The 19,247-nt window shown below is 36.5% G+C and overlaps 1 protein-coding gene across 9 annotated transcripts in view; it reads right to left on the reverse strand.

The window, feature by feature from the left end:
- Positions 1–19,247, reverse strand: part of TP63 (tumor protein p63) — a 266,002-nt gene that overhangs the window by 103,088 nt on the left and 143,667 nt on the right. For 2 of the 9 annotated variants that reach the window (XM_069557896.1, XM_069557921.1), the window contains exon 1: positions 9,354–9,648. The exons of the other annotated variants lie outside the window; for them this stretch is intronic. In XM_069557896.1, coding sequence (XP_069413997.1) covers positions 9,354–9,563 — 210 coding nt within the window. In that variant the 5' untranslated portion in view covers positions 9,564–9,648. Of the gene's footprint in view, positions 1–9,353; positions 9,649–19,247 lie in introns of those variants that run through there. 9 annotated transcript variants of the gene reach the window in all.

Here is a 19,247-nt window from a genome sequence, read left to right on the forward strand (position 1 = left end):
TTACTCCCCTATGAAAGTAACAATCAATCAATCAGTTTAATAATTACAACAGTTCATTAATGTTTTATTTGAACAACAACAACAACAAAAAAAAAAACTGAGGCACCACATTTAAGAACAAAATTACTTAAAGTTTTCTCAAGCATCCTTTAGTAATAACACCATAGAATATAAAATGTGAAAGTGTTTGCAAATCATCAAGTTTATTCATCCAGAGCAAACCACTCACATCCTTGGTGATGATGGAGAGACATCAGGGGACAAAATGAATGAAGGGAACAGTGTGGAAGCAAGCAAACACATTTACAAAGTGACTGCAAAGCAAGATAAAGATCTAATACATTCTGTTTTGTAGAAAAATCAAACACATTCTCTGTCCTCCAGGGTAATCAATTAAGTGAAAGCAGTACACCTTACATTGTTCACTTCTGTTAGAGAGCAAACCATTCCTTACTAAGGAAACTTCTCTTTCTTTCAAAAACTTTGCCACTTGAAGTATAAGGAAATAAATAGCTGGATTCATTAAAAAAAAAAAAAAAGACTTATAAGATGTTAGAGAAAGCCATATGATTCAGAACCTTCAGGTGGAGACCAGGCTTGTACAATGTATGCAGTTGCCTTGCTCTTGGCACAGTTATAAACAGCCATTTCTGTAAGTATTTATAATACACCTTATTTTTATCTGAAGAGAGCCCTCCGAGCAGTGGCAACAGATACATGCCTCCAATGCATTCAGAAACATTATTTGGTGACCCCAGGGAGGATGTAGAGATAAATACCACACACCCTCTTACCCTCCAAGAGTTTGCAATCTATAGACTTGGAGAAGCAATCAGGGTGGAACAGAGAAGCACAGAGTTCAGAGGAAGTCTAGGTGATTCTGGGAGGGCAGCCAATGAAACCTGAGACATTTTTAAGGATGAAGCAGTACCCCCAGCAAGGTTTTAAAACCTGGAAAGGATCTGACCTGAAGATAAATATTTGGAAGGTGGAGTTGGAATATAAAAGAAGGCAGCAAAATTAATTTTTCTGAATTTTCACTATTCTGATTTTCAGCCTTCCAAGTGCTTTGGGATTATCCACTCAAGTAATTTGCCAAGCCTAAGGCTTATTATAGGCTTTGTACTTTATCCAGTGTGACCATTTCTCTCTGTGTAGATCTTGTGGAGTCCTCAACTTTAGCCTGGTGACAGTCTCACATGGTCTATTTAAAAGTAATCAAGCCATTCCCAAAACATCTGATGTTGCCCTTTGAGAGGGTAATGGTTTTCCTTTTAATTCTAACTCCATCAATAAAGTGACACTAATCCAGACTGATTTGAGTAAACAGGGCATATTCCCCATTGTCTCTGTGATCTGAGAAAGAATGAACTTGAGAAAGATCACTGCCTGGATTGGAAATGGCCCCTTTGGGTGTTTTGCGCAAGCTTAAAAGGAAAAAGAAAATGCCTGTACAGAGTTCTTTCCAAGGCAAGCTCACTTTGGGGGTGGTAATGCTCATAGGGGTATTATACTAAACTGCACCTATTAGTGGCTTTAGCAGCAATAAGAAAGTAGAACTATTTCTTTTGTAGTGTTTCCAGAAATGCTGACGAGAGTGTTTCATAAATTTCCGCCCCTGGCAAAACAGCACAGCTTGACTCAAAATTCCCTCTTTCAGCTTTTATATGAAAAAAAAAAAATTTTTTTTTAGTCCCATATAAGAAACACGGACAAGATGCAATTCATATCACCATTTTTGCATATCAGTTTATACTTTGCACATATCCACTGACATTCCAAAAATGTTTTATTGTTGCCAGTTATTCCCTTACCTAGAAGCACCATGTGCTTTATCTTAACTCCAGCAACTGAATTTTAAATTGACAGGTAAATATTATCTGGGAAAGCTATCTCAAAATTTACAGAACAGCTTAGTTTTCCTTTGTCTTTGAAAAGAGACTGAAACTGAATAAAGTTAGTCATTATTTCAAACATGAAATAAATTTGGAATTAAGAACTAGGTTTTTGGGGCGAGGCAGAAAATGGAAAGGAATGCGTTGAGTAGGGGATAGGGGTGCTATATATCAGACCAAAAAAAAAAAAAACCAAATATGGGGAAATTTAAAGTACTGTTTCTGAAAAGATTTTTACAGACACTTCAGGTAACTACTGTTTTCTGCAAAGGAGGTTGTATAGCAACATGGTCATATGTGGAACTTCACTGTTTCCCCTAATGTTTGCAGAGGTAAAGGCAGAACAAACCACATTTCAACATCAAATATTTTCAAAATTCACTTTACATCAGTAGAGGATTAGGTTTGTAAGGACAAGAAAGGAATGAGATACAAGCTTGGCCATCCCCCCATTTATCATAGAGCCTCAGTCACCCTCTTAGCGACTCTCTTTGTCCTTTAATCAAGTCACTGAGTTTCCTCCCCCAAGTACCTGCCCTTGCCTACCCCACCATCATCTCTTTAATTGCCTAGGTTTTCATCTTGAGTGAGATGGAAATGATGCAGGAGATTGTGGAAGGAGATGATATGAACAGAAAGAAAGACATCTGCCCCAATATTTCTGTTCAGATCTTAAACAAAAATGTATATCCTTGTCCAAAGTGAAATTTGAAAATTTTATTTCCATGTTTTTTAAGTTTGTAATACCAAGAGCTTGATTTTATTATTGTAATTGTTTTTGGTTAAACTAGGGTGTTGTTTCTTAAAAGATATATTCATATTTGCTTCTGCTCTATTATTTCCCAATTGGGATTCTCACCTTGAACAAAAGTCATACTTGGGATATTGTGTCACATTTAGCTCCATGATCTCTATCTTCTTTTAGAGCAGTGACCAGAGAGAAGAGTTTTCTCATTCTAAAATGACTTTTTAACAAATAAAGTTGACCCTAATTAACATAGAAAATCAGTCTAGAGTTTGTTCCTAGTTTTGATTAATTTAAGAATGCAATTACCAACTCCCTATAAGGGTTAGAAACCTTATCTATCTCTATAGTGGTCTAAGGAATGGGAACAGGAAACAACTTCACCCAAATCAAGCAATCATTTGGACTAGTTTTTCTTCCTCCTTGCAGGATGACATCTGTCACTCCTAGAGCATGTAGACAAAGTTTGGATCTCAAATTCTGATCATGGCCCATGCTTTCAGAATATGCATGGGTTCTAGCTCTTAGTGAGATAAAAGCCCTTGTCATCCTTTTTTTTTTTGCTATTTCTTATACAAGTGTTCCATTTTGACATACAGATTAAACACAGGTCAGTTTTGAATCAACATTCTCTTTTCAAGTCAATATAGCATGCTCTTTCATTTGGTCCTATGCAGTTGTTCTTTGTACTTTTATTAATCTTCTACCTTCTACCTAGAATGATCTTCTGTCTTCCCCCTGTGGCTTAATTCTAGTTCTCAAACTATGTGAAATATTACCCTTGTCAAGAACAGATTGACCCACTTCACTGTCTTTGAGAAACCTTGGTGTCTCTTACGACATTCTGCTTTAAACCAGAGTCACCTATGAATCAATACTTTATGTACACACTAGGATTGTGACTTCTCATAAGCCAAGGGCTATAACTGCTCTCCTTTTGGTGCCTAGCACAAGCACCAGGACTATACTTAACTAATTCTCAGTAAGTTGGGTTGTAAGAAAATGCTTCTTTTCCTAAGGGAAACAATTTAATTGATCTGTGGCTGGGATATCAAAGCTACTGTATTTAGTTTAGAGACAAATATATACCACTGTTTTTTTTTGGGGGGGGGCAGGGGGTAGGGAGGGGGGAATAATAAAATAAATGGTGTGTGTGTGAAAGTCACTCAGTCATGTCCGACTCTTTGTGACCCCATGGAGTATACAGTCCATGGAATTCTCTAGGTCAGAATATTGGAGTGGATAGCCTTTCCCTTCTCCAGGTGGTCTTCCCAACCCAGGAATCAAACCCAGGTCTCCTGCATTGCAGTTGGATTCTTTACCAGATGAGACACAAGGGAAACCCAACAAAATAAACAGTGGGTCTTTATTTATAGGATGACCATATACTTTATCCTCCAAGAGGAACACTTTTGGAAAGTAAAAGTGATGCTATTGATAAGTGCATTTGAATAGCAGGAGTAAATAGGGACATACCAAGACCACTAGTTCCCGACTTATCTATGGCAGGAACCATAGCTATGAAAGAGAGCTATGGGTAGAGAAACACAAGTTGCATGAGACTTTAGAAACAATTCATTTCTACTGTTCCAAAGGTTCCAGAGAGGCAGTGTATATCCTTGAAAAATCAAGCACCCGATGTGCAATTCAGAGAAATGCATTTTTATCTTTCTAGGCAGCCTTCAACAAAGCCCTATATCGTCCCCAAGAGCACTCTAATACAGCCCTAATTATACCATTCCTCTGTTTAAAATTCTTCCACGGCTTATCATAGCCACTGTATTAAATGTGTTAGGACACTCCATGAGCCACTCTATCTTATATTTCTATCTTTATTTTCTAATTATTTCATACTTTCAGTTCCATCGAAACTATCTGACATTTGAGGACCCCAGTATGCACCTGCTTCTGTGTCTCTGCTGATGCTTGTTTCTGCACCTGAAATCATCCTTCCCTCTTTCATTTCTAAAACTTTAGAAAGTTCTCTACTCATCCTTCCAAGTGAATCTGCATCACACACACATATACATAGACTCACAAGGTCGTCTTGCTTCAGAGTACTCTCTCTCTCTCTTTGATACTTCATATTATCTTGCTCACACTTCACATGTGACACTCAAGGTCTCTCCTATATTAATCATAACTGTATATTTTAATTCTCCCTATGAACTGTTACTTATCAGTGTAGGAACTGTTTCATATTCATTTTTATATCCTATGTTCCATCTTATATGTAACTGATGCTCAGTAAATATTTATTTACATAGAGTAAGTCAGTAATCCTTTTCATAACTTCAGTTTCTCCTCTTCAATACCACTCCTCATGAATATTGACACATTTCAACTTTATTAAAAAGTATAAGTAAAAATTACCAAATGTTGATAGAGATAACACCTTAATAAGCCACAGGCCCCTATTTTCTTGTGCCTCCAAACTGTGTCCTGAAGAGAAGATCCGGAATAAGAATTATAGCTTAACTCTTAGATCAACTGTTTCACCTTGACATTTCAATCCATTCTTTTCCAGAACTAAAATCTGCTACCCTACTGGATATCCTTCATAGGCAACTCCTTCCCTAAATTGGCCCTGGACAATAAGACTGTACCAGCCATCTGATTTTTTGCTCGTCATATAGTCAAAAGACAATTCTGAGTTCACTGAGATTTGGAAAAACTTCCATTTTCAAAACAGTAAGACTTTTATGGAAATAACCAAGTTATTTTTCACTGATGTCTTTTGGGTGTCTGTGTTCACTCTTCCTTACTTACTGATATAAAACAATTAATGTTTGAAGTAGTAACGTTTAAAACTCGATATGGGAAAAGTTTAATTTCCCACTATTACTATAAAGGAAGGATTTTTACCCATCTGCCTCTAACTCACCAGCACAGATCCTTACCAAAGCAATTATGTGCTCCTCAAAGAAAGGTTGGGTACATTTGTGGTAACAGAATTCTCAACTGTCTGGCCTATGTCTTTCCTTGATCAACATAAAGTCTCATGACCTCAAATACATATTCCCTTAACATGAAGAATATAGAATCTAAATTCTATATGTGCTTATTTTCTAAACAAATTTCAGCAAACTTTGTATTCAGGAAATATATATTGTATGATGAAAGAGCAACCAATATTTTTTTGATTGTTTCAGTTAACCATCCATTCATTGATATTTCCTACTGTCTCTCCACACCCCCTATTGAGGATCATTGCTCTTCTAGAAAACAAACCAAACCAAACATGCTTTTACCTTATCAAGGTAAAGAATAAGTGATTTATTATCACCACTCATTTTTCCAATAGCAGTGAAGGAAAATACGATCTACAATCTGTGATCTCTCTCTCCCAGTCCCCTCTGGGCTTGAGGGCAACCAATTGTAAAACAAGTAGTGCAATCTAAGACCACAACATGGAGTGAGGAACGGCAACCAGCCTGACACCTGAATTAAGTCTGCAGCTTCTGCTTCTTACCTCTGTGATTTTACCTGTGGTGCTAAAAATTGCAGAGGTACAACACTGGAAAGTTAAAAAGAATTCATGTATTCACTTCAAAAATAAAAACCACTCCCATAGGGAAAAATCTGCTTCAGTCTTTGGAAATGGTATTGGGACAGGAAAGACTATTTTCCTTGCCAATATGCACCCAGAGGTCCATTAATTGGCAATGACCTGAACTTATTCAGGTCATTGACGGTTCATACTGCTGCTTCAGCACTTTTCTTCCTACTCTCAACTAGATTTACATACCAGTTCTTTCTGGAAACTTTTTGGAGCGGTTACCATGAATCAGAATAGTCCTTTTTAGAGTGTACTCTCTCCTTTTTAGTATCAAAGAAAAAAAGGTTAAGTAAAAGGAAATCATTTTCACAGCTATAGCTCTCTCAGAAAGAAAAGTCATTAACCTCGACTTGTAAAATGAGGTGATTCAATATACGAGCCTTGAAGTCTTGAATGTTGTAACTCATTCACCAAAGTACATTTTCGTCTTCATAAACAAGCCCAGATAGGGATTTTTAAATAAAATACCATCTTTCTAGGAGGAGTTTGAAAGTTTTCAAAGTCTCTCTCTGTGTCTTTCTCTGTCTCTCTCTCACACACACTTACAGACACTGGACCCAGGTTTTTTGGTAAGAAAATGGAACTCCAACTTAATCTGTGAAGAATTTCCTTTCTTTAATGCCTTGCTCTCCAAGCTTTAGACCAGTTCTGGAGGCTGTGTCATTCCATCCTGGCGCACTGGAAAGGTACTTTCTCGAGGCCTCTTCATTGTAACCCAAGGGTGGAACCTTAAGCCAAGCCTGTTGTATCCAACTTGCTTTCCCCTCCCTTCCGGACCCTTTCCTGTTCAATAACAGCTTCCCTAAATTCCTCTCTGCTTGAGGGCAAAGAACTGGAAAGTTAGAGGAAAGAGGAGGAACAGCTTGCTTATATTGTTTTTGAGTTACCAATCCACGGAAGTTGCTGGCAAGTTAAATGGAAACATTATTTGAAGTCAGAGAAAGGGTTGCGATTTTCAAATAATGTTCACTCTCACGGGAAGTGGCATGCCTTTTTAGCCTTAATCTAACAATTTAAAAACAATTCTTATATGATAATCATAAATGGCTGATTCTGTATTGACGGTTATTCATGAATGTTATCAGAAGGTGAATGCTGAGACGTTATAAATTTGGAATGAAATGTCTAAGTTCTCAGGGCCATGTGGTCCCAGGCGTTTCGTATACCTCCTTGTAGAACTGCATTTCTACAAAGGGCTAGTTATTCAACCCTATGCAGAAAAGAAAGCTGTTCTTAAGCAATAGAACGGAAATGAAGCCACGGAGATAACACATATTATACATACTAGCGGAAGGATATAAAAATCATGACAAAATACAGGAAAAGACTCAGGACAGTAGAGAAATGCCGCCATATTTTTTTCATCGGTAACTTCTGTGTATATTAGTAGCATTTCAAAAGAAAACAGACAGTTGCTGCCTCTTCAGCATCTGACCACACATCCCCTAAAGTTTTGAAAAATGCAGACTCGTGTAAAGGTATTTTCTTTCACCGTGAGGACGCCATACTCTCACATACAGCATGACTCCTTTACCTCCATAAAAGGCAGTCATTCGTACAAGTACGTTCTCAACACAGTGTTCATGCAGGTTTTTTTTTTTCTTTCATGAGAAATAATCAGTTCTTTCCACTTCACATCAACTTTATACTTTTCTTAGAGATACTTCAAAGTCAACTTTTGTTTCTAACCTTTTTTATTTACACACACAGGAATCCTAACCTGATTATAAATGCGCGCCAAATTTTTCACGAACACAAAGTCAGATATGATATGACTGACAGATCTTTTCCTTTTTTTTTTATGATCAAAACAGGACAACATTGGATCAAATAGAAACAAGATAATCATAAGTGTTACTTCCATTTTTTGTAATTGCTTAGTAACATTTTAAGCTGACTTTCAATATTAAAGCAAAACAAGAAACTCAAGTTTCTCCACCGAGGACAAGCAAGCCTACTTGAATGTTTTAAAGGAAAATAGGCACTTCCTTTTCCTTCTTTAGATAACTCGATATTTCCCCTGCTATATTTACACAGTTCAGGTGTCTAGACAATAGCATGGTCAATATGAAAGCACTGGCCCGGCTTTGTTGCCCAGTGTGGAGGCTTCCCTTGTGCCTTCTGCCCAGAGTACTATGCATTTTGTTCTGATTTTTAAGGAGCTCTATTTGAATACTCCAGTCTACTTTTCTAAGCATTCACCTGCAAGCATTTTTATCCAAAACACTGAACTCACTCTCTTCACACTGCACTCCCCCCCTCCCCAGTCTGATTAGTGTCAACACAGCTGCCCTATTCTGAGGAATGTAAACTAATATTGTTGTTAGACCTCCCTCAACCTTAGGAAACTTCCTCAAAGCCTTATAGTCTCTTCAGGATTTTTTTAATTCAGAGATTTAAATCCCTGAGACAAATGTGTTGAAGACAGATCAGGGCGGCAAACATTAATTCCTTAAATAAAATCCTATGTGCTATAGTATACATTTACATGTATGCATACATAAATATTTAATAATGCATCACTCCATAATAACTGATTATACTGTGAAAGTTGAAGTCAAATCACCAGACAATAGGGACATGAATGAAGTCCCCTCAGGATTTAGGTGGGTCTCTGGATTGACAGACTTCAAAACAGAGATGGCTTAAAAAAAAAAAAAAAAAAAAAAAAAACACCTCAACTGATTACTTAAAAAAAAAAAAGAAAAAACACTTAATTTGCTTTTAGGATGAAGTCTGGAGATAAAACTGAGAACTTAACTGAGTTGAGACACAATCAACAAATTTGTCTTACTGGTAAGTGAAAACCCAACAGAGGAGTCATTTCAGTGAGTCTGGCAGAATATGATCTGCTCTCTCAGTCTGTTCTCATACAGAGTGATTTTCTAAATTCCTGAATATTGAGCTTCTTCAAATACATAACATCTCCCCAGAAATTTTTCTTCTCCCTTTTCTCCTACTGTTTCATCTTTTATTTTAAAAACACTCTTACAGTCACCACAGAAAACATTAACCAAGAAAAAGAGATTCCTATACACAGTTTGCAAAAACATTACATTGGGTGACCAAGAACCACAAATATGTAAGCTTTTATTTTAAAAAGAGAAATAAAAATAGCATCTCTAAATGGAGTGCTAAAATCTAAAAGCCTTACCTCACTAAATTGAGTCTGGGCATTGTTTTCCAGGTACAACATGTTAGCTGTAAGATTGATCAATGCCGCTGTCCTCTCTTCTGGCTCCAGGATTTTGCCAACCCCCCCACCCCCTCTGAGACCCTTACAGTAGAAATCTACTAGGAAGATAACAGAACTCAAGTCCTTCTCTCTCTTTCTCTCTCTGTACATAATTTTAGGTTCCCTCATATATACCCAACTATAGGCATGAGGGGGCGGGACTCTTCTCTTTACCTGTCCAATCCATCAACTTCCACCTGGACTCCTCCACTCCAATGGAGTGAGGCCTCTCCCATCTCATTAAGTAGTTAGAATTCCTTATCACCAATCTTTAAAAGAAAAGGAAAGAGAGAGAGAAAAAAAGAACACTGGAGAGAGACAGGTAAAACTTTCCCTTGTCTCTTTCATAAGAAAACACACTCTTTCCTGAAAACAAAATCTCCCCAAACAAACCACAGATCGTACCACCACCAGGACTTAAAGAAGGCACTTCAGAAAGTTATTTTACACTTTGCAATGAAAAGTAAAGCTTCAGGAAAAAGCTTTCAGAAGTTGTTTTTTTGTTTTGGGTTTTAAAACCTAGATGTGGATTTTCAAGAATGATTACACAGTTAGAAATTTGGGGAAACTACCCAAATCAATGCATATGTATACTTAATATAAAAATTTAAAAATCCACTGCCTGATAGGTGAAGGATTTCCCACTTCTCCCTAGAGAAATATCAGTGGTTTCAAATGAATCTATGCCAACATACACCACTTGATTGTTCAAAGCATGTTTCAATAACAATTTAAATCATTGGCCCCGTTAACTTGTAAAAACAAACAAACATCCATGTTATGTACAGGAAATAGAGAAGCCGGGAAAAGTGCCCTTTTTTTTTTTTTTTAAGCCCTTTAAAAATGCTTTTTTTCTACCATTATTTCTTGAAATATAGAATCAGTATGATAGCTTATCTATTTGAATATTTATTTTCTCTACCATACCTAGTTGTATTAATGCTCAAAGATAGTAATTTTATAAACATAATTAACTACTATTAACAAGAATAAATCTTCAGGTCTGAAAGACAAGTCAGATTTTGCTTTAAAAATATATTTACTTAAATACACAACATTCATGTAGAATTAGGTTTTGCTTGCTATGGATTCAGTAAAGATGAAATGCATCCTGATGGCTACTGTGGGATCCACTAACATATGCTCATTGCTGTGGAGTATAATTTAGTTACTTATATCTAAACATCACTTCTCACCTCACACTCGGGAATCCAAATTACCTCTTTCCTGCCTAAAAGTTACAACTGGACAAGATATCTATAAGTGAATATTTAGATTACTTCCAAAATTTAGAAGGAGATTAGAAGAAAACTAGAAACCAGAATAGATTAGCATATAAACCTTTAAAATACCCTGTGCAAATGCATTCATGACCTTGGAGTTGCCTCCCCTTTACTTCACTTTTTGCCTCCATAAAATGCATGCACGTAAGGATAATATGACCATGAGGTGATATTTATCTTAAGTCCCTAAGTTATTGGTAAGATGTTTCACTTTTTGCAAAAAATTTTCAGTAATACCATTTTATTTCAACTGTGCAAGGATATGACAACACTAATTCTATAAATTTATATCAGACAAAATGTTGATCTCTTCACTGAAATACTGAGAAGGTTATCTCTTATTATCTGTAATTAACCAAAGAAGCATTGGCTACAAGACAAAAACAAAAACCAAAAGAAAAAAAAAATGATTTGTAAAATGCAATTCATTATTTATACTATGTATTTAAATTATATACCCACTGACAGCTTCCAGGTCAGTAGTAGAAAGCAGATAGTTGTTTCCTGAAAACTGTGCTCTATTCCAGTGGTTCAAAAACTTGGATGATCCTGAGAATTATCCAGGGTGCTTTTTAAAAACAGAGTTCTTGATCTGATCCCAGATCTTTATACCCTAGTAGGAAGTTCTGAATGAGGCAAGATTGGAAATTAATCTGGAGTAAATGCATTAGCACAACTGCCCAGAAAGTCATTATTGGATTTTTTACATGAATAGGGTAGTGTAAGCATTTGAACCCCTAAATCCAGGGTTCACATTATCAGATGCTGATGATATTCAACCAAATGTAAACAAATTTCATCTTGCGCAAAGTCAAAAGCTTCCCAGCAGTATTTGATGGATGAAAAAGATCAAATTCCTTCTCTCTGCCACCTTAGCCTTCAGCGTATGCCGGTTAGACTATGATCTCTATCTAAGGTATCGACCAAATCTAAAACATGTATATTTTACATATAAGATACAATAAATCTGCTAAGGCTACGTGTGTGTTTTGGGTACTGGAGGGGAAGGAGCACTGGACAAGGGGTTAAAGGAGTAAGTATGATATACAAGAACCACTTCCAACTCTGTGCCCTTGGGGCAGGTTACTTAACCACTCTGGATTCACGTTCCTCATTTGTGAAATGAGAGGCAGAACTAAATGATTTCTAAAAACCATTATAAAGATAAGAGTTTTTGTCCAGAATTTGTGGAAGTGATTTAAAGGATTATTCACATTTCTCATATTTTACTGGGGTATTTGTACCTCAGTTTGCTCATCTTCAAACTGTACAATGAAGCAGATGAGTTGCACAGATACTAAGATGCTTAAATGACATAAAGAAAAAGCCACAATGTATTGAGGGGAAAATTCATGGTTTTTGCTTTAGGGTATAATAGCTCCTGAGCTTCCTTGGTGGCTCAGATGGTAAATAACCTGCCTGCAATGCAGACGATGCGGGTTCAATCCCTGGGTCAGGAATATCCCCTGGAGAAGTCCATGGCTACCCACTCCAGTATTCTTGCCTGGAGAATTCCATGGACTGAGGAGCCTGGTGAGCTACAGACCATGGGGTTGCAGAGTCAGACATGACTGACCAATTAACACACTTCATAGTAGCTACCAATCCATTTAAATTTGAACTTAGCACACACATTTCCTTAAAAGAGTGAATGAAAGTACCTCTGATTACATTTGATTTCAGAATTAGTGTGAATACTTGATGTAAACATCATGCATTTATTTAAGCAGAAGGTTACAGAGAAGCAACCACTTTCTGTATTCACCATGCAGCAATGTTTACCTTTGACCCCAAAGGTTTATTAATGTGTATTAATTTTCCTAATAACCTAGTGATGTAGGTAAGTATTATTATCACCATTGTGCAGATAAATAAATAAACTCAAAGATTTTAAGTAGGTTTCCTAAGTCTTCAGGAGTCAGAACAACTTTATTTAACTTTACTTACAGGTCATAATTTCTCATTCTCAGCAGTTCCCTCAAATTCTTCACAGATTCATGGCCTCAGACTCAGGGCTCAGCACTATCTCTTGAATGAAATTGTCACTGCTGTAAATCTAGTACATTGGGAGCAGAAGTCATTCAAGATGTACGATTAACACACACGCTTTCTTGAAAGAAGTGTGTTACATTTTTGTTGAATATCCTTCTTTACAGATACTCATGTAAGAACTCTTTATATGTAAAAATATTAACCTTATAATAATTGCAGCAAATAATTTTCTGCTATGTGCCTGGCTGTATGTGTTTCTGGTGTTTCAAACTCATATATGGATTTATGATTTGTTCTTTGGTGTAGAAGATTTCTATTTTCCATAACTAAATTCATCATTTTTCTGTTATGATTTGTTACTTTTCAAAGAGAGTTTGAAAGGTCTTTGCCAGTCCAACATTATAAAATCCTTTGGCCATATTATAGTTTCATATTATTATGGGGCTTTTAATTTTTCATATTCAAATCATTTAATGCTCTAGACTTTTTATTGAATTTGTATTATGAGAAATAAGTGAATATTCACTCCTCCCCCAAATATATAACTTACTTCATCATTTTATTGAATAATTTTTGTCTCTAATTTGACATGCAATCTTTATATCATACCAAATGTCAATGGCTCCATTTACACCTCTAAGTGAGAAAGTTAGGCAAGTACATAAATGCTTGGTACACATAAAAATGGCAGAAAGTGAAGAGGAACTAAAAAGCCTTTTGATGAAAGTGAAAGAGGAGAGTGAAAAAGTTGGCTTAAAGCTCAACATTCAGAAAACTAAGATCATGGCATCTGGTTCCATCACTTCATGGGAAATAGATGGGGAAACAGTGGAAACAGTGTCAGACTTTATTTTTGGGGGCTTTAAAATCACCGCAGATGGTGATTGCAGCCATGAAATTAAAAGATGCTTACTCCTTGGAAGGAAAGTTATGACCAACTTAGATAACATATTCCAAAGCAGAGAGATTACTTTGCCAACAAAGGTCCATCTAGTCAAGGCTATGGTTTTTCCAGTAGTCAGGTAGGGATGTGAGAGTTGGACTGTGAAGAAAGCTGAGCACCAAAGAATTGATGCTTTTGAACTCTGGTGTTGGAGAAGACTCTTGAGAGTCCCTTGGACTGCAAAGAGATCCAACCAGTCCATTCTAAAGGAAATCAGTCCTGGGTGTTCTTTGGAAGGAAAGATGCTAAAGCTGAAACTCCAGTACTTTGGCCACCTCACGTGAAGAGTTGACTCATTTTAAAAGACTCTGATGCTGGGAGAGATTGGGGACAGGAGGAGAAGGAGAACACAGAGGATGAGATGGCTGGATGGCATCACCAACTTGATGGACGTGAGTTTGAGTGAACTCCGGGAGATGGTGATGGACAGGGAGGCCTGGCGTGCTGCAATTCATGGGACTGCAAATAGTCGGACACGACTGAGTGACTGAACTGAACTGAACACATAAAATACTAGTTGAATTTCTTAATCCATATTATGTAAGGTTGGGTAGGGAACAACATGGCCTCTATAAAGTTCTAGAAAGTAAAAAATGGAAGCAATTTAGTCTCTCAGATCTATGTCTGCCCCCTATGATTTGAGGTAGGTAAAGAAAATAAGGAAATATTTAGGTTTCATGCAGTCATAAAAATGGAGATAAAAGTTTTAGTGAGTTCCCCTCATGAAGACTTTAGGTCTATTGAATTGAGAAAACATAACATAAAAGTTAGAAGAGGCTTCATTGTATCTGGTAGGATTAGGTAGTTAGTTATGGAAAAAAGAGACTGGTGACTTGCTTTTATATTAGCAGTTGAAATTCCAAGAAAGAACATGTGCTTGACTAGAAATGTATCAACCCTCTATGGTTTAATCAAAAATTTAACCATATCTATCAATGTCTCCACATTCTCTCCTCCCTACAGAGGGCTCTCACCATCATTTTTCTCTTTCCTAAAGAACAACTATGATTGTGTTATTCCTCAGGATGCATCATTGCCAATGGAATAAGCTGTTTTCATAGGCACTCAAAATCCTTCTTCACAGGTTGATTTCAAGCTGCCCTCTCAGCTTCATATTCCTATATTCCACTCTACTTGCTACATGCTGGCCCCAGCTGAACATTTTGCCCTTCTGCTCAACCTGGTCCCTCAGTTTGGAATGCCTTCGTCCCATTTACCGGTAAATGAAAACACTTTCAAATTCCTTAAATGAAATTGAGTTCTCCAATTTCCTAGTTGAAGTTAAATCTTTTCTTATTTTATGTGAATATATAGTTTACAATGCAAAAATTGTACACTTGTCAACTCCTCTATGAAGCTATGAACATTTGAGGTCAGAGTACATTTCAGTTCATCATATCACATTTAGTGTCTAAAACCTTGATGAATATAAGTTCAATCAAATGATTTAACTCTAGAAAAAAACTAGAAAGTTGAAAAGGGATTATTTACCCAAAGTATTTATTATGACACGAATGCTTTTCCTATAGGAATCAATGCATAGCACCTAATTACAATAGGAGAGAGAGAAAAATGATGCTTTCAACTCAAGGACTGTTCCCCAAAACTTCAATAATTACTTGTCAAGAAGCAAAATTGTCAGCATGATAAATCTACAACAGTCAAAAAATATTGGGATTTTATAGAGCATGAATGAAAGCTAAGAAATGTTGGGACTTTCCAAGCTGCTCCAGAACAAAATCAATGAAATCATTTTAATACCAGCCACCATAAAGTCAAAGGATGATCAGCAGGACACACTAACTTTCACAGCTCTAACCTTTCCCCGGTTAAGTGATTTCCTTCCTTTCTTACTCCAGACAGGTAAGAATGAGCCTTGGAGAAGCTACTGAAAGCACTAAATCAATTTACCAAATCAGTTTTCTCTGAAGGCTAAACCTAAATTCCAAACTAAGCTAAAAGGTCACCTCCAGTTTAGAGTGACTAGTGAGACTCTGAAAGATAAGCAACACTTATAGGCACAGAGGAGAAAATAAATTCTGTCCTATATCTTAAAGATTTATTTCTTTATTTTTGTAAACCTTCAAGTAGAAGGTAAAATGGTAGACAACATTTAGTTTCTCTCTCTTTGTATATTTTGTGGGTCAGGTATTTTTCAGAGCACTTTATATATATATCAAAATTCAATTAATGTTCATAAAAACTTATGATGTATGTACTGTTATTATTTTTCTCTTACAGAGGAAGATGAAGACAGTGGTAGTGGTGGTTTAGTCACTAAGTCCTGTCTGACTCTTGTAACCCCTGGACTGTAGCCTGCCAGGCTCCTCTCTCCATGGGATTCTCCAGGCAAGAATATTGGAGTAGGTTGCCATTTCCTTCTCCAGGGGATGCTCTCAACCCAAGAATCACGCCTGGGTCTCCTGCATTGCAGGCAGACTCTTTACTGACTGGCTTATGAGGTAAGCCCTGAAGACACTGATATATAAAGAAATACTAAATGGGGAAATCAAGATCTGAAGGGATTCAAAACAGTCCAAGGAAATAGGTATCCATATGCAAAAGAATATGGCTTCCCTTGTAGCTCCGTTGGTAAAGAATCTGCCTGCAATTCAGGAGACCAGGGTTTGGTTCCTGGGTTGGGAAGATCCTCTGGAGAAGAAAATGGCAACCCACTCCAGTATTCTTGCCTGGAGAATCCCATGGACAGAGGAGCCTGGCAAGGTACAGTCCATGGGGTGACAAGAGTCAGATACAACTTAGTGACTAAAACACCATGTGCAAAATGATAAGATCATCTTAATATAATCTTTAATTTGCATTTAAAAATTTTAGATTATAAAAATAGTGTGATATTTTGAGTCCAAAACTGAAAAACAAAAAGTTATCATAATTACTGTTAGAAGTTTCCTTTGTCTTTTTCTTATGTTTATGTATATATTCTGTCTGCAAAATTAGATTTTATATATATATATATATATATATATATATATATACACACACATAAATGTTATCTTCATATTATAAGCTTTTTCCCATGTTGCTGCTGCTGCTAAGTTGCTTCAGTCCTGTCCGACTCTGTGCGACTCCATAGACGGCAGCCTACCAGACTCCCCCACCCCTGGGATTCTCCAGGCAAGAACACTGGAGTGGGTTGCCATTTCCTTCTCCAATGCATAAAAGTGAAAGTGATATGTATAGAATCAAGTTATTTTCCAAAGGGCTGAATCAAATTGTATTTGTATGAGGTTAAGAACCACAGTATTAGAGTCATCTTTTCCAACTTTATAAATGAAAAAAATATTTTCTTACTTTAATATGAATCCCCTTGGTTGTGAGAAAAATTAAATGTATTTCAATATGTTTATTAGCCCTATGCATTTCTTCTTTACATGATCTATTAATGTCCTTTGCTTTCCCCTCTAATCTCTACCTCATTGAAGTAGTAACACTTTCTTTATCAATAAAGATATTAGCCCTTTGACATATTTGTCATATATTTTTCAAGCTTCTTTGCTTTTTAGTATTACATGTATTGAAATAGAAAGTTTAATTACTTTATTACATAAAAATGAATTATTAGACATTTATCCCAGAACCTAGAGATAACCACTGCCAAAATTTTGGTATTTTCTTTTCCATGTAACTCTGTGTGCTTTACAAACTAAACATATGATAGTACATATTAAAGATATATTTTACTAAAAATGTATGTGTGTGCATCCTAAATCACTTCAGTCATGTCCAATTCTTTGTGACCCTCTGGAGAGTAGCCCGCCAGGCTCCTCTGTCCATGGAATGCTCCAGGTAAGAATACTGGAGTGTGTTGCCATGCCTCCTCCAGGGGATCTTTCCAACCTAGGGATCAAACCCTCGTCTCTTATATCTCTCGCATTGGCAGGCAGGTTCTTAACCACTAGTTCCACCTCGGGAGCTCCTAAAACTGTGTATGTGTGTCTATATAAATATAGGCACATAATTATTTTTAAAATTCACCTGTTAATATGATTGCATACTCAGGTCATAACTCAGGCATTTTAATTAAACCCTATATTTTTTCATTGCCATATAGTCTTATTGAATTAATTTAGCCATCTCCCATTAATGGGGCATTTAATCTGTCTCTGTTTTTCGTTAACTCTATTTCCCAGGTGGCACAGTAGTAAAGAATCCACCTGCCAATACAGGAGGCACAAGAGATGTGGGTTCAATCCCTGGGTCTGGAAGTTCCCCTAGAGGAGGAAATAGCAACCCACTGCAATCTTCTTGCCTGGAAAAGTCGATGGACAGAGGAGCCGGCTAGGCTACAGTCCACGGGGTTACACAGTGGGACATGACTGAGAGCACATACACACACATATTTTTAAAGCAAACATTTATTATGCTATTAATTAAAATATATTATTAGAAGTTATTATTCTAATTATTAGAAATTATTCTGTATTATTTGGTTAAGAGATATTTAAATATTTTAAAGCCCAGTAGATACTACTAAATTGATTTCCAGATACTATACCAATTTCTGTTTAGATCATCAACATAGAAAAGAGCTTACCCTGCCACAACAACTAAGCAGCTACAAATGTTTTAAATATTTTTAATATTTCGGAGTAAAAAAGCACAAACAAAATTAACTTCCTCCTACTATTGTTATACATTATTTATTAAAATGAGCATAACTAATCTCCATCCATTAATTGGTCTCCTTTGAAAAATGCAACTATTTGAATCATACCAACTTGTGTTTGAATACTGCTGTGTTTACCTATTTTCTTTGAATCTTTATCTATAAAATCAAAATACCATCCTATATTATAACATTTAACTTCCTAACTAACCCTAGAGCAGTGATTAGCTTATCATAGTTCTAAATGGGTTTCAGTACCCTTCTATGCTTTTGGACTTGACTTCCCTGGTGGCTCAGATGGTAAAGAATCTGCCTGCAATGCAGGAAACCTGAGTTTGATCGCTGGATTGGGAAGATCCTCTGGAGAGGGAATGGCAACCCACTACAGTAGTCTTGCATAGAGAATTATGAACAGAGGAGCCTGGTAGGCTGCAGTCCATGGGGTCTCAAGACGTCTGCTAGGACTAAGCAACAGTTTCTACTTTCCTTTCTTTTCTCCTTTTACTTATTCACATCCGTAGTTCTGGACATGCTACTAAATACCTGCTAAAAGTTCTTGCTTTTTAAGCACTAGATTTTCTAGTATTTCAAGGGATAATCTGATTAAAATTATATTTTATTCCTTTCTTTTCTACTTATTGCCACTCCCTCCAAATGGCTGTTGCTGAAATAAGTGAAGACAATACAGTCAATGCCAACTTGGAAGAATGGAAAGAATGCTGGAATCAACAGCAGCAAACCTGTGGTCCACATCTCCACTGCAATTTTGAGTTCATTTGTTTGTTTGTTATTTTAATTAACTGGTGAATAATCAACAAATACTCAAGCTAATTGCATAATACATCGCCATTCTTTTTTTTCATACTGGAATATATTTCAATATGATACCAGCTTTTAAGTAATTTATCCTACCTGATAAACCATAGGGAAACCAATCCATCATATCTTTTGGGATCCTGCATAAAAGG

Source organism: Ovis canadensis, chromosome 1, assembly GCF_042477335.2.
Source record: "Ovis canadensis isolate MfBH-ARS-UI-01 breed Bighorn chromosome 1, ARS-UI_OviCan_v2, whole genome shotgun sequence".
NCBI classification, from domain to species: Eukaryota; Metazoa; Chordata; class Mammalia; order Artiodactyla; family Bovidae; genus Ovis; species Ovis canadensis.